Source organism: Monodon monoceros, unplaced genomic scaffold (genome assembly GCF_005190385.1).
Source record: "Monodon monoceros isolate NGI ecotype Baffin Bay Population unplaced genomic scaffold, NGI_Narwhal_1 Super_Scaffold_15, whole genome shotgun sequence".
Taxonomy (NCBI): Eukaryota; Metazoa; Chordata; class Mammalia; order Artiodactyla; family Monodontidae; genus Monodon; species Monodon monoceros.
In genome coordinates, this window is record NW_021703771.1 from 54,863,977 (window position 1) to 54,883,103 (window position 19,127).

At 36.0% G+C, this 19,127-nt stretch overlaps 1 protein-coding gene across 1 annotated transcript in view; it reads right to left on the reverse strand.

Annotated features, from left to right (window-relative positions):
- The window catches only part of PTPRK (protein tyrosine phosphatase receptor type K), a 572,439-nt gene that overhangs the window by 90,073 nt on the left and 463,239 nt on the right, over positions 1–19,127 (reverse strand). The window contains exons 10-13 of the mRNA XM_029223468.1: positions 18,305–18,506; positions 14,616–14,721; positions 6,345–6,618; positions 3,326–3,362 (exon numbers count right to left, since the gene is read on the reverse strand). Coding sequence (XP_029079301.1) covers positions 3,326–3,362; positions 6,345–6,618; positions 14,616–14,721; positions 18,305–18,506 — 619 coding nt within the window. The remainder of the gene's footprint in view (positions 1–3,325; positions 3,363–6,344; positions 6,619–14,615; positions 14,722–18,304; positions 18,507–19,127) is intronic.

The window sequence follows — 19,127 nt, forward strand, 5'->3', positions numbered from 1 at the left end:
TCTTAACTAAATGGGAGTCAGAGAGCAGGACCAATGATCCCAACTGCAATGAACCTAACTCCCAGAACACTTCTTTTGTCTCATAATATATATTCACATCACTATTTATTTTAGACATTATGACGTTGATTATTCATATGTTTTCTTTACCAGTCAAGTCAACGTCTGTATTCTCTTTATGTGTTGGCTACCAACAGGTGTGACTTCCAAGAAGGCACGAAACAATCCATTACATTGGAAATTTTTTAGAATAATTTTCACAAGTCAAAATATTTTCAAAATGATCATGCTATTTTAGTGTGTGGGCTACTTGTTCTTGGCTTTTAAATTCTTTCACATTTCCCACAAGAATTTCCAGTGCCCTAAGTCAGTACAGCGCACACATTTAAAAATAATTTATTTATTATATTTTAATTTATTTTTGGCTGTGTTGGGTCTTTGTTGCTGTGCGCGGGCTTTCCCTGGTTACGGCGAGTGGGGGCTACTCTTCGTTGCGGTGCATGGGCTTCTCACTGCAGTGGCCTCTCTTGTTGAGGAGGACAGGCTCTAGGCACGCAGGCTTCAGTAGTTGTGGCACATGGGCTCAGTAGTTGTGGCGCGCAGGCTCTAGAGCGCAGACTTAGTAGTTGTGGTGCAGGGGCCTAGCTGCTCCGGGGCATGTGGGATCCTCCCCGACCAGGGCTCGAACCCGTGTCCCCTGTGTTGGCAGGCAGATTCTTAACCACTGCTCCACCAGGGAAGTCCCAGTGCACACATTTTAAGTATACAGCTTAATAGGTTTTTGCCTATGTATACTAGACACCTGTGAAATATTGAATCATTCCTTGCCCAGAAGGTTCCTTCTTCCCTTCCTAGTCAATATGGTTATGTCATTTAATAAGTGTATCTTCAACATGCCCTGCCAGAAACGTTTTAATTTTCATACTGAAAATTTTTAGTATGAAAGCTGACCATACTTGTATGTTGTTAGTTTAAAACATAGTCAGGCAAAAAGTAATTTTACCTTAATAATGTGTTTTTTTCTATGTAGAAAAATGCTAAGTGTCCAGAGAAGGCATTACATTAGATCTGGATAGAAATATATTAAAAATAAACAAATAAAAAATAAAAACAAAACCTCTTACTTTTTCCCCAAGTAATCTCTATCATGAAAACTTAGTTTCATTTTTATTTCTTTCATTACTACATAACACAGATTATGTCCTTCTGAAGCAAGGTACAAAAGGATTATGATAATTATGGTGATGATAAAATAGCAGTTAACTCTTAACTGATAGTTGTAGTATACTAGGTACTATTCAGGCATTTTGTACATATAAATTATTTTAATCTTCACAACACTAGTAAGGGGTAGGTACTCTATCATTCTTTTTTTTTTTGGTACGCGGGCCTCTCACTGTTGTGGACTCTCGCATTGCGGAGCACAGGCTCCAGACGCGCAGGCTCAGCAGCCATGGCTCACGGGCCCAGCCGCTCCGCGGCATGTGGGACCTTCCCGGACCGGGGCACGAACCCGTGTCCCCTGCATCGGCAGGCGGACTCTCAACCACTACGCCACCAGGGAAGCCCTATCATTGTTATTTTTAGAATGAGAGGTTAAATATTTTGCTCAACTTTAAAGAACAGTAAGAAGGGGCAAAGTCAGGATTTCAACCCAGATAGTCTGAGGCCAGATTTCTTTCACGCAGTAAACCACGCTGTCAACCTGAGACCCAGAAGTACAGCAGGGCTAGATTATTAGGCAAAGAAGAAACTACCACAAATGGACCCTATCTTACTACCTCTGAGTTTCTGGCAAATATTCTATGCCACATGGTAAATCTAATTTCCATAATCCCAGCTCTCCTGCAGTCAAAACATAATATGATATTTGTCATCATAATTTTATTTGTATTGAGCGTGGGACAAAATGATACTTAAGCTCATGTAAATGCAAAAAATTAAATAGCCGAATAAGAAAATTTAAAATTTTAGAATCATTTATCCATATCTAAAAAACTTCTCGCAGGCTGACATGAGACCATTTTACATTTCTGGTTCTATTTCAAATCCGGAAAAGCATAGGTCCTAAATGCCTTCTGCTATTATATTTTAAAAATGTCAACTTTAATTCTTGATCCATATGCCAAGTTTTTAAAATAAAATAAATGCCTATACATTATATGCATCTGTATATACTTTCTCTTTTCCTTCATTTAGGCTTGCTTTATTGTTTAAAATATCACGAGGAATCTTAGTATTTGAATTGAAAAAGTGTATATTTTTTCTCTTCTGTGAAGCTTTATTACTCCTCATGAGTCAAGAGAATAGTCTTTTGTTATTGCCTTTACAAATCAAGAGTATAAAACAAATGCTTAATTGAGCAGATTGATGATTAGATGGAGAAAAATGATGAAAGGAAAGATGCCAGCACAAACAGAATATGGCCATTCATTTTTACTCCAAATGAATCAACTACTGCTCATGAATGGGGGCCTAATACTAATTCTGGCAGCAAACCACCCAAAGCACCAAACCTCTGCAGAGCCCCACCTCTGCATACGAACAGCTTTTTCTCATTTCTCTTGCTAGAATACATACACCAAGTAGCTCTCTCTCCCTTGCTGGCACAGCCAAATAACTCTTAAGTGAAAGATTATAAACATTGTGAATGCAGGAGACTTTCTCCCACTCTGAACTCTAAATATTCATTCAAAGATGAAAATGTTTTCTCTTAAAGAAACAAGGCAACTAAACTATAATATGTAATGTCAGGATGAAAAGTCTTGGCTGTTCCCAGATCTAATTTCTTGGCATCAGTTGGATTAAAAAATTTTTTTAGATAAAAAAAAGTAAAGCATCTTCAATCAAACTGCACTACCAACATGGACCCGTCTCTGTCCATACCCTTGCATATGCCTAGACTAGCTCTGTCTTTTTGTGTTTGTCTACCACAGAAAGTAACAGAGGTTTATAAATAAGGAATATGCTATTTTCAGCTGATATTGCTCAGCTTTTCCTAATATGTTGGCTGATCAGCAGCACAAGATCTTTCAGATACTAATAAATGGCAGAAACAAGTCCTTCTAAAGTTTTCTAAATCTTTCCTATTCTCAGAACAAGATTCCTCCAGTCAAATACTAGAGGATGGAAAGTATCACTCCATTACATGTTAAAGACACCCAAGTGAGTCAGAACTTGGCTGGCAGTTTAACTAGGCCCTACTACAAATACTCTGTAATAGAAGTGCCACATTTAATTAGCCCTGAAACTGGGAACAAAGCTCTTTCATTTTAGAAAGTTGGTGAATGGAATTTGGGGAAAAAAAAAAAAGCAAACCTCTTACCTTTGGTAGCAATTCTTACACACTGGGTTTTAGTTTCCTGAGGGAGTAAAAAAAAGAAAAAAGAAAATGGTCAGTTATAGATATTTCATAAACTATAACTAGTATGAAGATCAATCTGGGGTTATAAAACAGGTTTATAAAGAATAGCGGTATTAAGGACATGATTTTTTATTTATGTTCACGAAGAGACTTTTAAAAAAATCTAAAATAACTTAAAAATTTTAGTATTTTCTAAAGGTGTAGGTATCTGTCTTCACCTTGTAATGAAACAGGCTATCTTGTCTGGGACAAGCAGTATAGCATTCTATTTGCATTTATTGTACTTTCTGAACGATCAGAAAGAAAAATGTATTTGCAAAGCTAATACAAATCAGGCCCAAATATAATTTTTTTTAATATTTATTTATTTATTTGGTTGCACCAGGTCTTAGTTGCAGCAGGAGGGCTCCTTAGTTGTGAAGCGCTGGCTCCTTAGTTGCGGCTCCAGGGCTCCTTATTTGAGGCATGTAGCCTCCTTAGCTGTGGCATGCGAACTCTTAGTTGCGGCAGGCATGTGGGATCTAGTTCCCTGACCAGGGATCGAATCCAGGCCCCCCTGCATTGGGAGCACGGAGTCTCATCCACTGCACCACCAGGGAAGTCCCCCAAATATAAATTTCATTTTCACCTCATAGCTGTAGACTCAGACCAAAGCTGAACATTACATACTTTCACTTGGATCCCAGCATGACTAAAGAGCTAAATGATGAAAGTTAGAAAGATCATCAAAAAATTGCATCACAGTTGCAGCATATTTTATCTGTTCTTTTTTCCTTTTTAATCTAGTTGTTAAGAATAAATATTTCTTGGTGGGATTGTTTTCCTCCTCTTGCTAGACAGATGGGATCGAGGAAGTAGAAGTAGAAATGGTGAAGGACAAGACATTTCAGAATTTAAAAAATCTCTTTTTCTTCTGTTTTTAAATGTTGTGAGGTGGTACTAGGGTGTGGAACACGGTGCTAGGTCTGCACCTCATTCCTTCAGGACTTAGTTCATTCAGCTTATATCTTTGAATATACAAGAGGTTGAAAAAGATGTTAAAGACAGTGAACAACAGAGGCTATTTGTTTTCAAGGTGTATTTGTAACTCCATCTTCAGCAGTTCTATAGGTTGATAAACCAAGACTTTATATACTTTTCTCTTAGGCATTTATTATTTTTAAATTAAACAAAATAAAGCATTGAGGGGGAAATTAGTAATTAAAAATGAAAATCTGCACTTCTATTACTTAATTGTGACCTGAAGCCTTCCTAGTAAGCTCCAAGAAACCGTTTCACATTCCCATAAAGGCTCAAAGGGACTTTGATTTCCTAAAAGCAATTGCTGTTAAGTCTATCAGGATTACCAGCCTCTGCTGATAGGAGCCATGTCAATTTTAAAACTTTTTTCCAAGATAACTGTGAAATATATTCTTGCTACTCTGTACTTTGATTAAACCACATGTAGATATATTAGCAATTAGAAGAGGAAATTCATATCAAAGCTTTTAAAGAGTGCCAGAGGAAATTCTTTGTAAGTAACAGACATTCATTAACACTTCTCTCATACCACAGACCAAGTAACAAAAGTTAATCTGGAATCTCTCACCTTTCTAAAGATGAATACCCAAACACAGAACCATACTACTTTATACCCAGAATGGAATAAAACTTCCATGGTTGTCTCTTTTTTGAGCAGTCCCATCATGGTAGTGGCATGGAATGATGTGTGGGTGGGAAGTGGGCAGCCAACTCCCACTTAGGTAAAAATAAACTAGAAGATGAGAAGAGCATTTTAAAACATGAGCAGCCTCTGGCTTTGAAGTACATCTTAGAAGATGCTGTGGCATTTTTCTTTCCATATGCTGTAAACCAGCCATGCAGGTAAGCACAAAGATAAAGCTTTCATTCAAAAGCAGCCAGTCAATACCCTAAGTTCTCATGGCCCCTTACAGAAATGCAAATGGACTGTTATATCTTCCAATGAAACTATTCCAAGATATAATAGGGCTTTTGCCATTGGACAGCACATATTTCACATCTGCCAGGTAATTGGGACTCAATTACCCAAACCCAGCAATTTCCTATATAGCTACAAGTACATAAAAATGTCATTCTTCTATTGAATTTTAAGTTGTAAAAGGTTTCTACTCTCAACATTTTTTTTCTACACCTCCATGCAAAAATAAAAAATAAATAAATTTTAAAAATATGTTTTAGGAAAGAAAATCTTTCAAGAGAAGAGCATAAGATATGAAAGGCCAGGCTATTTCCCCACGTATGGAACCACTGGTAGTTTCTAACGTCCTGTTGTGTTTCCCTCTTCAATACTCATTTGGGATCCATGGCAGTGTTCAAAAACAACTGTGTCCAGAATGGGAAAAAGAAGGGCAGCCAGGGAGACGGAAAACAGACTTCTTTAACCGCACAGCACCCCACCCTTGCCAGGCTGCCTTCTGTTTCGGTTTTGTCACGATATACCACAGGCGCCCTATTACTTTGTAATCAGAGGACTGTTACTAGTTATTTACTATTTGGCTTGTAACCCCTGAAAAGTTTATAAGGGTTTATTAGCCTGCTGTGGAACACGCATTCTGTTTATCCTGCAGTAAATTTAATCTTCTGAAGCGTGCCACTATTGAGCAAAGAAGACAGAACAATGCTCCATATTTACTGGGGCTGGAGTCCCGGCAGCAGCACACCCACCTTTTCAAATCATTTTACTCACAATTGCCCTTGTGGGCTTTCCTGAAGAGGGCTCAAGGAGAAGCAGTTACTAGGAAACAGGAATGCTGTGCGATGTAACTGGCATGGAGCCTCAGCCCTACAGCAGGCCCCAAACTGTGCATGTTGCTGGGAACAGAAACAACACACCCGCTACACACCGATTGTTTCTTACTTTTTATTTTTTTCACCTGACAAATGTTACTGAGTATTTATAAAATTCAACAGCAGCTTTTCCTCGGGTCAGTGAAAAAGCAAAATCTCGGAGGAAGCTCACCTTCTCCACACTGCTCATTGCCTGGAAATAGATGTTGTATCCTTTGCGTGGAGCCAAAGGGGGGTTCCAAAAGCCCTGATAGGTCCTATTATCGCCCACGGTGAATGGGGCAGGTTCAGGAAGATTCCCTGGGGGTAGTTCAGCAGCGAAGTAGTACGGTGCACCCCCATTCATGGCATTTTGGTATGTGACAGGAACCTGGTAGCATTCCATGGCTCTGGCTTCTCTCTTGGTTCGGTGAGGGTGCAATTCCTCCACAACAATCTGATAGGCACTTTTTGGAAAAAGAAAAAAAAAAAAAAAAAGCACACATTTAGAGATTCTAGATAGTGAGATTTCTCAAAAAAGGAACAGGGTACTTAATGTCAACATGCAACGTTTCAAAGTCTTTCAAGTCAGACTTAACCTCCTGCATTCTGGTTTTCAAGCTATTTTGCAGTAAAATAGAATTTCACATGGATTCTGCTTCCCTCTAACCCCAATATAATTACTAAGGACCTGAAGAAAAAAAAAAAAAAGACGAATCACCACAGAACTCTACACATTTTTAAATGTTGAGAGATGAACCACCCTAATAAGGAACCTGACATTAAGCAGAGACACATCATACATTAAGTTCTTTGTCTGATATTTTAAAATGTTTAAACTTAACATTTTCCTTTGAAATCATAGTGTGGAAGGCCCAGCTCCAAGGCCCAACAGAGTGACTGCCTCAGGGCGGGGCTTGAAGCCCCAGTTTGTGGCTGTCATCGTGTTGGAGACAGAATGTGCTGACAGGCTTCTCCACCTCTTGACCTTGCCATGGCATCAACTTCGGCTCAGAGCTATGCAGATCTAAAGCACAAGTGACACGCTGCAATACGGGCACAGATGGACAGAAATCTGTCCTCGCCACCGAAATAGACTGCCTCCTTCTGCTAGAGTTGTTAATAATAAAATGTTACAAATTGTAGGAACAGATGGCATTTGGCCTATTAAACCTCAAACTTAAACCTTCTAATACCTTTCTTAAAACTCTTAAAACTTTTCTCTAATAGCTAATCTTTTATAGAGGAAAGGAGAGAGAAAATAATGCAACTTTAAAATAAAGATCTGCCTCATCACTAATTAAAATTTTAATCAATTTCTGCAACTGGTGTATTAATAATTTTCTTTGTAGGACATTCTTTAGGCAAACTGCTTTTAGGTAATGTACACCTGAGAAAATTGACATTATCAATATATTTTTATATATTTTGTATATTACATATATATAATGAATTTAAAAGAAATATATTTTTAAAGTCCTGACAATTATGAGAGAATGCACTATGGTCACATATAAATTAAATATAAATAAGCTGTGTGTAGTGATGTGGGTTTGAATCTTGAATTTCCAGGCAAATATGCTCATTCTATATAGAGAAACCAGTTGCTATTCAAGGGATCTCCAGCAGCAAGAGAATATTTTCTTTAATGAACTTCCAAAAAATAAAGAAAGGTGAGAGAGAGATAAAATTTGCATCGAAGGCAATTAGACATTAAATTTTATGCCAGTTTAGAATCTAGTATAAAACTCTAATTTAATATAAACTCTGTTATACCTAGAAACAGAAAACTTAACATAGAATAAGAGAAAGGAGCTTTATAAATTAAAGATTTTCTTTTCTTCCTAATTATTCAAGTTCCCATTTTTCATTAAAATAATGCTAAGAAATTGGTAGGTTGGTATCCATCTCCTTTCCTTTAGAAATAGGACAGAAATTGTACAAATGTCAGAAATTGAGATTTGGGCAAGCAACTAAGGCAGAATTCTATGTTATTTGGAATTATATGTACTGCATCATTCTCTATACCTCTGCCAAGTTGGTTCTCTAAGCTCCAGGGAACCCTATTGACAAGATACATGCTCTCTGAGGGGTCTGTGGAGCAGGCACTTGTCACTTTTAAAATACAGGAAATACATAAGCATAGCCCTTGGAGAGAAAAAAAAAAGGAGAGAGATCACAGCTGACATATGGTATGTTAGGCAAACCTAGTCTTTTCTTTTTCTGTTTATTTTTAATTTAGAATCTATATCTGTATGTTATACATCTGTGTATCCTGTGGATACATACATATGTGTAGATAAACTCTCACATGCACACTCCTCAAATAAATCTAACCTTATACTCTTGCGCTAATGGGCAATAATGATAATTACCCATCCTTGTTAATTGTTTAACCTAATCTTTAAAAATAAATTCCTTGTTAATTAGTCCATACCTCTAGAAAAATCCAGAACATCTGGTGAACATTCAGTCTTAACTAATTCTATTAAAATGACATAGGTTGTACATTCCAAATTAAGGAACTTCACACAAGACAGCTTGTCTCTTCAGATCTATTAAGAACAAAAGCAAACTGCCAATGTCGGAGGGGAGTAAAGGAAGAAAAGGTACGATCTGCTCTTTGGGAAAGATCTCATCGAACTTGAGATGGAGCCCCAAACTAAAAATTATGAAGTTCTTTTTGAAATAAATGATCTTACCTTCATTGTTCAATTTGTCTGAGTAGGTTGTTCTTTACCACATATTCCGCATTTTTCTAAAGTTGTTTTTTCCCTGCTACTTTCTTATTTATCAATACAAATTAAAGGACAGAAAATAAGGAATGGGAAATCAAATTAGAAGTGATTTGACCGATTACATGTAATGCGTCTGTGCTCTTTCATCCTTGTGGGGTCTAATTACCTAATGGTACTTAACTCTAGCAAGATCTAAATATTATTTGAGCTTAGTACTCTGGCAAATTTAAATATTCCAAAGCCATCAGATAGTTTTATTCACTCTACCTATATTTCATATTTCCCCATTCCTTTTAATTAATTTTTAAAATATTTCTACAATTAAGTTAAAATCAATATACTGGCATCATGAACCTTTACTTAACCCTCAAAATATGATTTCTTTATGTTAAAAAACTAAAAATGATTTCACTATACTGTAATTTAATTTGATTAAACATTGGTAGGTAGTCATTTTTAGTTTTTTAGGAGGCCAAATAATGACTTCTCATCATACAACTTCCCTTCAGTTATAAGACTGTAAAAAAAATATACGCAGGGATTTTGCCATTAGCTCAAAGCAATTATATGATAGACATGGTAGATATTCTTCCTTATTTAATGTTTAAAAATGTTGGAGATGAACTCAAAGTCGCCTATAACAACCTACAATGGATTTTTTTTTAACCCATTAGAAAGTATACCCTCTGTGATTCTGGTTTAAGTTTTAGCTTGTACAACTTCTAGGTGATATCAAATAACAAATTATACAATTGTATACTTCCTCACTTTTTTATCTAAAATGTCTGCTTAAAGCTTCAGGAGAAATTCCCTAGCTCTAATGTTTTACAGTTCCTCTCATCAATAGACTTCCCAAGATCTCATAACCACCATTGTTCCTACTGACTGCCCCAATGCCAACATTTTGATAATGCACAGAAGTAAAGGTTTAATGACCATTTTGGTGCACATCATGTTTCCTGCTCTCCATTTCTTCACTCCTTAAACATACAATCCAGGTCTATCACAACTTTCCTATTTCTGTAAGAGGAACTACTAGTTTCTGAATCAACAAAGCTCAAAATGCTGGCATTAACTTTAACCAATTTTATTTTTAATCATGTTTTAGCTCCCTTGCAATATACCATTTCTTTTTATACCCATTGCTTCCAGCATTAGGGAGATATTTATAACTTTATGTTCATATTACTGGTCTAGTTTTCTTGCCTTCATTTTCTCCTTCAGGTAATCTAGGCACCCACCTACCTAGCCATACATTCTGTCAATTATCTTTTGAGTATTCTCTGTACGCCATGAACTGTTCATGGAGAATGCAAAAGAGAATCATTTTGAACACTGCTGCTATTTTCCTAAAACACCACTTTGGACATTAACTACTCTTCTCCAACATTCAGCTTTGTCAAAATTATGTGATGCTCTCCCATTATCAAAATCTATTCTCACTACACTGGGGTTAATATCTTACCACATCCTGGTATCTCCATCTTGCTCTCACTACCTCCTAATGTGTATCACCGATCTCAAACTTGTATGACCATTGTTACCTAAACATACCAAATATACTGTCAAAGAGTTTCCTCCTTTCTCCTTTTCTAGCTTTTCTACTTCTGACATAAAGCCTTCTCTAACTAGTTCACTCAGTAATTACTCTGTCTCCTAAAGCCAATGGAAGTAATTCTTGAGGTAGAGGTAACGAAAGGGTGAACTATGGGTAGAACTCAGTCATGTGGGATGCCTTTCCAATTTAGTCCTTAATCCACCCACAAATGATAATGCCACAGATGCATTGATAGGTACCATCAGTAGTATCTCTCTGGGAATTCTGGGGTTGAGAAAAGGCCAAGAACCACTGTCTTATAATATTTATTGCTTTTATCACTACCATGCTACATTACAAATACTATCTGGTATTATACTATTATAATAGTATCCATGCACCATTTTAAGTGCTGAGGTTACAATAATGAACATAGTAGTAAAAGTCTCTCCTCTCATGAAGCTTACATTTTACTAGGGAAATAGAAAAAAATAAACATAAATTAAAAAAAAAAAACTACACACATGTTGAAGAGGGGATAAAAACAATAAAGAAAAATAAATCAAGATGGGGCATAGGGAATGACAGGATGAAGAGTTCTATTTTATAAGCAGTGGTCAAGAAAGACCTATGTGCCCTTTAAGCAGAAACCTGAAGGAAGAGAAAGCTTCAGCTTTGTGGGTGCTTGTATTAGTTATCTCCTGCTGCATAACAAGTTATCCCCAAACTCTGTGGCTCAAAACAACAGGCATTTATTATCCCACAGTTTCTAGGGATCAGGAACTTGGGAGTGGCTCAGCTAGAGGTTCTGGCTCAGAGTTTCTCAAGGTCGCAAAAGTTGTTGGCTGGGCTGAAGTCCTCTAAAGGCTGGAAAGCAGATTTAACACAAAGGGCACACCTCCTCATGGTTTCGGTTAGGAAAAAAAAAATCCTACCTACTATGATTCTACAGAATAAACATTAAGTTAAAATAACATCTATTTGATTTTACTTGGACCACATGACCTGTGTGCCCATAAAATGGGGCCAAAGGAAAATCAGATGCAACTATTTGATCTCTTTGTAATGAAATACTCTGCAGATCTATGAGGACGGTAGTCCTAATGTTTCAAGCTGTGTATATGTGACCAACTGACCCAGGAAATAACTCCAACATACAAGGTTTGTACTCCAACTAAACTCAGTTCTATATTCTGATCCGTATATCTGTTAAGCTAACACTGAGCATCAGACAATTTCTTTTCCTAATATAACTGTGGAAGAAATGATGGTTTTGATGGCATTTCATGACTATATCCTAGTTACCTATCTAAAAATATATGGTACTTAATATTTTAAAATGCAAGGTTAGGTTTTACCTACAAAATAAACATTTAGTTATACCCTAGAATAGATAGCTTCCTGCCAGCTTAAAATAGGTAGAGCTTATATTTGGAAAATGCTGTGATAAAACACACATTCACTATTACACCTTACAATAAACTGAGTTCACCAATGAGGAATTCTTCTCTGCGTTTTAGCAATATTCTGCTGCTATTTTCATTATTTGAAAACACAGCTACATTGGGTCAATCTTTTAATAAATGGGACATTCTACACATTCTAATTTGTAATTATACCTACTCAGGTTAGAATTTGAGTTCATTTAAGAAGAATATAAAATATTTCAGAAAAAAATAAATTATGCATTCTAGGAAACTGATTCCAAATGTGGGCAATATTCATTTTGAATCATAGTAATGATTGTCAAGTGATGACAGTTTTAAGGCTAGATCTCAAAAAAGTTGGTAAGGAGATTCAAAGGTCTAGTTAAGTCAACTTACAACCTTTAGAATGATTATATATTCAAAAGTTAATTTTGTCAAAGAACCACACTTGTCAGAACTACATTGCACAAGTTTTACATTAGCATATGGACACCATCTTAATGAATACTGAAGAACAAAGTGGTTGGTGATACTGAGTTCTGCATTATTCAGAACAGGATTTTTCACTGGGGTGTACAATATTTTGTACACATCATGACACCTTAGAAAGAAAGCTAGGTTAAAGCATTGGTAAGATAGGCAAATATACAGAAATATTATATAATTTATAATATACCAAAGAACTCATTCCAAAGAGAGAGCACGCCTTTTGTTTGATTTGGGGTAGTAATCAAATAAAACAATAAAAATATTTGTTATTACTTGAAAACCTCAAAAAACCAATATCTTGAATTCTTAGATGACTTTTTGCTCTGTTATCACCTCTAGAATAAAATCTACCATCATCTCTCACCCATAGTCTCCATTCTATCACTCCTCTCACCAAGCTTTATACACCCTACCACGGTAAAACCTTATATGGGAGGCATAGCCTCACCTGCATTTCCATTGCTTTCATTGTAGTGTGGTCCAGTAGCTCTTCTCATTGAGACCGTTGTGCCTTCAGGTCTGGCTTACCCTCAGTTCATTCTCCATGTTTCTACTCAGAGTGATCTTTCTAAGAATATACAATTGCTCAAGATAGTTTCCACTTAAAATCCTTCTGTGGCCACCTTCAGTTTTTAGATGGACACTAAACAGCCTCTTGCTAGGGCTCTTGCTTTCTTCTCCACTCTCAGATCCTGTTACTTCTCCCACACACCCTTCCTTCTCAACGACCTGAACGACCTGCTGTTCTATCAATAGAACACACTACACTATGTCACATATCCAGTCTTTCTCTTTGTGGTCATTTGGAAAGCCCATTATCCCTTTTCTTCTGAGCAACCTCTCTCCTCTCCTCAAAGTGACCCTTGGCTAAGCTCATTTCTCCTTCAAAACTCAGCTCTAGTACCACATTTTCTAGCTGCTGTCACTTCACTTATCATACTGCATTGTTACCATTCATTTATGAGTCTACCACCTCCACTTGAGGGTACATACTACATTTGCTTTCATGATTTCTATTCTAAGTATCCATCTCAGCTTCTGGCACATATTGAATGCTACTGAATCAATAAATTTATATGGAAACCATTGATAATTTTAGCTTTCTTGGTACAACTAAACTAAACTAAATGTACAAACTCTGCATAACAAGGATTTCCTATGTGCTATAACAGAGGCTTCGGAAATTGGAGTTTGTTTGACATTAGGTACACCAGAGGAGAAAGATTTATATTTCCACTGGAGTTGGAACAAATTGATGGTAAAATGCAGTCTGGCAGAGGCTAGTAGTACTGAAAAGTAGGGAAAGATAGAACCTTGTATTTAGGGCCTGTGATAGCAGACAAAGCTAACAAATGGATACTCTAAGGAGGTTTAGCTAGGTGGTAAACAGGTCTGGCTTTTATCCAGAGGGGAGGTAACGGGCCACGAAGTGGAATTGCAACAAGCATTAGCAGAAAAGAGATTCTGATAGACTGACATAAATAAAAAAGAAATTGGGTAGAAAGTCAACTAGTTTCAAGAATCTGAAGGGAGTGATGAGGATCCAGTTAAAGATGTGAAGTACCATAAATACAGTGATATGAAAATGGATTACATCAAATTGGGTCCTCATTTTCAAAGAAATTCGAGCATTGGACAAGATAAGCCTCAAGATCAGCCTCCAGTTACTGGTAGCAGTGTTGAAGGTAGGGATGTGGTCAGAGGAAGGAAGACAAGATTACCCGACTGCATGAGTCAAACAAGCAAAGGAGGCAGGGCTCATCTGAAGCCTAATAGCTTGACTAGACCAGTCTGGTCCTGCCACCCAGGAATTAAAATCGTTAGAATGATTTGACTCAATCCCTGAAAATAACATGGCTCATAATTTCTGCAAGATGAGGATAAGGTGGGAGATTTTAATACTGGATAAAGTAAATGGCAAATTGAATTTTAATATTTACTATGGAATTCCCGACAAGCAACAATTTAGGAATTAAAGGTCACATTGGCTGCATTCATTTTAGCTATTCTCCTTTTATTTCCTCAAAGCTTCCTAGTTTTCAATCACTCATGAAATTATTCGTAACAGATTTAATGCAATGGACAGGAGTTATTTTCTCATTCTATACCTGACAAATACCTTCACAGCTCGTATACCATAGATGCCAACAGAGGAAGGGAAATGAAATGGGACTAGAGAAAATAAAATCAAAGAGCAAAGCTGTTAAATGAAACAGCACAGAGAAGTGAACGGTTCAGTTCATGAATATCTCAAAATCCCCTCCCCCTCTTACCTGATAGGTGCACCTTTAGCCTGTGCTGGTCTCAACAATACAGTTATTGTGGTGGCAGTTTCATTGAGAGAGGCATCAACTCCTTCATAGTCAGGTAAAGTTGGAGCTGATAAATGATTAATGAGGAAAAAAAGGTTTCAATCAATGAACAGAAATATATCATAGTTCAAGATGAATAAATGATCCTGACTAAGGGAAAAATCAATACTTATATCTAAACAGTACCTTAACATATGCCACTGAATGTTAACTCCAGGAACCTAAAGCAACAGAAGAAATGAAGCAAAGATTTGTTGTTGAAATTTAAATTATAATCTGGCAGCTTGTGACACACACTCCAAACATTTTGTGAAGATGTTTTAGCTTTTAGTGTCCTGAGATTGTGAAATCAGCATTGATGGGATGGGAGGAAGGTGTCAACAGCATAGGTCTGGCTGCACCTGGAGATGTGGAGATAGAAATGGCAGGAACCTAGGTAAAGGGCTCCCTGGGAGAGGTGGTGCTGCTTATGACCTAATGGTTGTGGAATGACCCAGTATTAGCCTGGACTGCTTTCACCACTGTGGTCACAACAGAAACATATCTAGGAAGTATGTTGAATGGGAATGGGAACTTTAGCTGTTATTTACCATGAACTAGTGCATTAGTTGCCACATTCTTGAAAAGAAAGAAACTTAAAATTTTTCAAAATATTTGACAATGCTTGGGGGTGAGAGGGCTTCCTAATCTTGAACTGGGTGAATAACCTCAAATGGCTTTTGATGCTTTCTATGCAGAAAGATGTTTAAGGGAGTATATGAACAGTGAAATGTGTGCATTAAAAGAAAAATTGAGAATAGTATTTAATAAAAATTTTAGAGTATTTCATTCATTCATTCAACATTTACTGAATATTTATTATGTGTCAAATTTTACGAGACATGCTATAAATATAAAAGCAAATGAAGTGTGGTTTCTGACATTTATAGAATTAAAAGTAGGGATTCACATTTATCAAGAGTGAGAGTCTTATAAAAAGCAAAAAAATTATAGCAAAATTTAGGTCACCAAAAAAGGGGACAGTTAATTAGCCAACACAGTGGTTCTCAAACTAGGGAGATCAGAAGCACCTGGAGGGCTTCTTAAAACACAGATCGCTGCCCCTCTCCCCTACAGTTTCTGATTCAGGAGGTCTGGGGAGGGGCCTGATAATGTACCTTTCCAGGATATTTCCAGGTGATCTGGATGCTGGGGGACCACAGCTGTCTAAACTAGTGTTGGGGATTGGGAAGATGAAACAGAAGACTTTCACTGTTTAGGCAGTGCTTGAGCTGAATGTTAAAAGACGAGTAGGGGCTTCCCTGGTGGCGCAGTGGTTGAGAGTCCACCTGCCGATGCACGGGACGCAGGTTCGTGCCCCGATCCGGGAAGATCCCACGTGCCGCGGAGCGGCTGGGCCCGTAAGAGTAAAAACTCATCAGAAAGAGAATACATGGAATAATATTCCAGAGAGAGGAAACAATATCTGAAGATATCATCACGTGAAAGGACACAGAGTGTTCTAACAGCTACAATTAGTTTGCTATGCCTGGAACTTTGGAGTCATGGGTAGGAGTGGAGAATGGGAGGGGCCATAAAATGAAGGGCCACAAATGCTAATCATGCAAGGATGTTTGGGCTTTATCATATTGGATATAATATATTTGATTTTGAAAAAAATTAAGGAAGAAATATATGTTGTACAAAGATGAATAGAAAAAAACACTGGAGCAAGGCAAGTCTAAAGGCAAGGATGCTGCTTAGAAAGATATGTCAATGATCTGCTTAAAATATGATTCAGATGGAAAGAAAGAAACAGTTTAGAAAGAGGCAAATTATCTGAGAATTATTTACAAGTAGAATCAACAGATACTATATAGGCATAATATGTATATGAGTATTATTTTATATGGGTGTATAATATATCATATGTGTATTATACATACATGCACACACACACACATACATATAAACAATACTGCCAAGCATCATGCCTTCAATAACTTGATTTCACTTTAAGTTGCTTTTAAAATGCTGAAAGATAGAATTACTGGACTCAAGGGATAAATAACAATAAATTACCTTAAAAGTTCAAGTGAGCCTGAGAACCACACTAACCATAAATTTCATTAGCCTTAGCTTGATTACTATGTGTTCCCAAGATACAGTGATTGCAACGAAGTTTTAAAGTTCAAATCAAGTATCCATGTACATAGGTTGCTTCAAATGAAACTGCAGTTAAATAACACAAAGAAAATGCTAGGTGGGTGTTCTGGTCTTTATAAGTTTTTTTACTCAATAAAAAAAAAAATTGTGTTTGAACCACAATAAATTTTGGCTCTCAATAATGTTCACTTGTTCAATGTTCTCAGTTTTATAAAGTTTATGTAAATTTTGTACATATCTCTGTTGAAGGATCTTATTTATAGCACTATTGCTAATTCTAAAGGGTAGGAAATATGTTTTATTATATCATCATATCACCAAGTCATATTTTCTAGTAAAATAATTTCAATAAATATTTAAATTGATGATTTAGAATTGTTCCATCAAGAAAAGAATTGGCAATTTTAATACCTTGCTATTTTGTAACATAATGAATACTATTTTAAAATTCTTTTTTATTAGACTATTAAGATATATCAAATGCTATGCAAAAGGAACCATAACTCATATTGGAATAATTTTTTCCATGACATACATTTTTAAAGTTTTATATTATATTCAAAATTTTCAAATAAAATTTTAGACTTAAAAAAATTAGAGTATGTGGTTTCTTTCTGATTCAAATTATATAATTTCAGAAGAATAGTAGAGATTTTTTAATGATGTATTATGATATGCCACCAATATATGCTATGTAGAACTATAATAAAAATGAACATGAAGGAACAAAAAGAATTTACAAATTCAAAATTAGTATTTTAATATGTTAAGTGGTTGACCCTTTAAAACATTTATTTTTCAAATTTAACTTTTCAGTTACATAAGTAACATATATCCGTTTTAGTAATCTTAAATAAGATAAAATATTAATACACATACACTGGGGTAGATATAGGGCATATTACAAAGCTAATTCCTAGCAAACTATGAAATTGTGAACATAACATAATGTGAAGTTTAATTGTATTTGTTAATCAACCTAAAATTCTCCTGCACATTACCATTCTGAAATTTAGATGAATTTATGTGAGATCTCTAAGAGAAAGAAAAGTTCATATTTGTTTGTCATAAAATTATCAGAATGTCAGGGAAAAATGGAACAGAGAGACAAAGTATGTAGTACTGCAAGGATCTTCTACCATGCTTTTGATAAAATCCATTTACAGTAAAGATCAGATACCATAATAATTACCAACTCCTCAAACGTATAATAGGTTTTTAATATGAACTTTCATAATGAACTTTTAAAAATTTCTAATTATGATATAATATAGTCTTTAAAAAGACCTTTGTCAATTAAAAAATGACAGAGATTTTGAGATTTGGGGGGTTTGGACATATAACAAATAATAATCTGTATTCAGATAATTCTTTAAAGTGCCTTCAATCATGACTAATTATATTAAAGATTCAATAAATGAGGTGAATTACACTCAGTATATATGTGATTCTCTAGGACATGCTATTACAAACCAATTCTGTTTGCCCTGTATTCATTTGCATACCTGAGATATTGGTGGTCACATTGATGGCTGTGGCTGGCCCAAAGCCTTTGACTGTGCTGGCTCTTATGAAAAACTGGTAGGTGGTTCCAGGATGGAGATGCATGAAGACATGGTGTGTACTGTTCCATAAATTTGATACAGTCTGGGGAGGTCCAGCCACTGGAACTGCAGGATCAAATGATCTTATGCTGCTGTAACTGACCTGTTTTAAGAAATATATTTCCTATTACATATCCAATATAAGTCATAATACATTCTAAATAAACCCCCTTGAGTAAGATAGCGTTCAAGGGCATCTGTGTGGAATGAATCACATTTTTTTCACTTCTTTTCTTTCTCTTTTTGATATGGTTATTTCACTGTCATTCTGTATCTATTGTCTGTCTGGCTGTCTCTCTATTTAGTTATCTATTCATCCACAGATAAACCTAGAGTTATCTGACTGGATCAATATACATCTATTTTCTTCCATCAAAAGATAAATGAATATACTTAAATATGAATATATATCTATATATAATCTTATGGACATATATAATATAATGCATATGAAACCCAGAAAGTCCCACCAAAGCTGCATCAAGAAGAAATAGATAATTTGAACAGACCAATCACTAGAAGTGAAATAGAATAATGTAATAAACTCTCTGCAAACAAAACTCCCCATTCCTGTGATGTACTCTGTTGCCACTAGAAAGTACGTGTTTTATGCTATAACCAACACTGATTACCCAGGAACAGAACTACACATTTGTGCAATTAAAATGATGCTTTCCTTTCTTCTTTTCAGGTTCTCATATTTAAAAATAAGATAATGATTTAT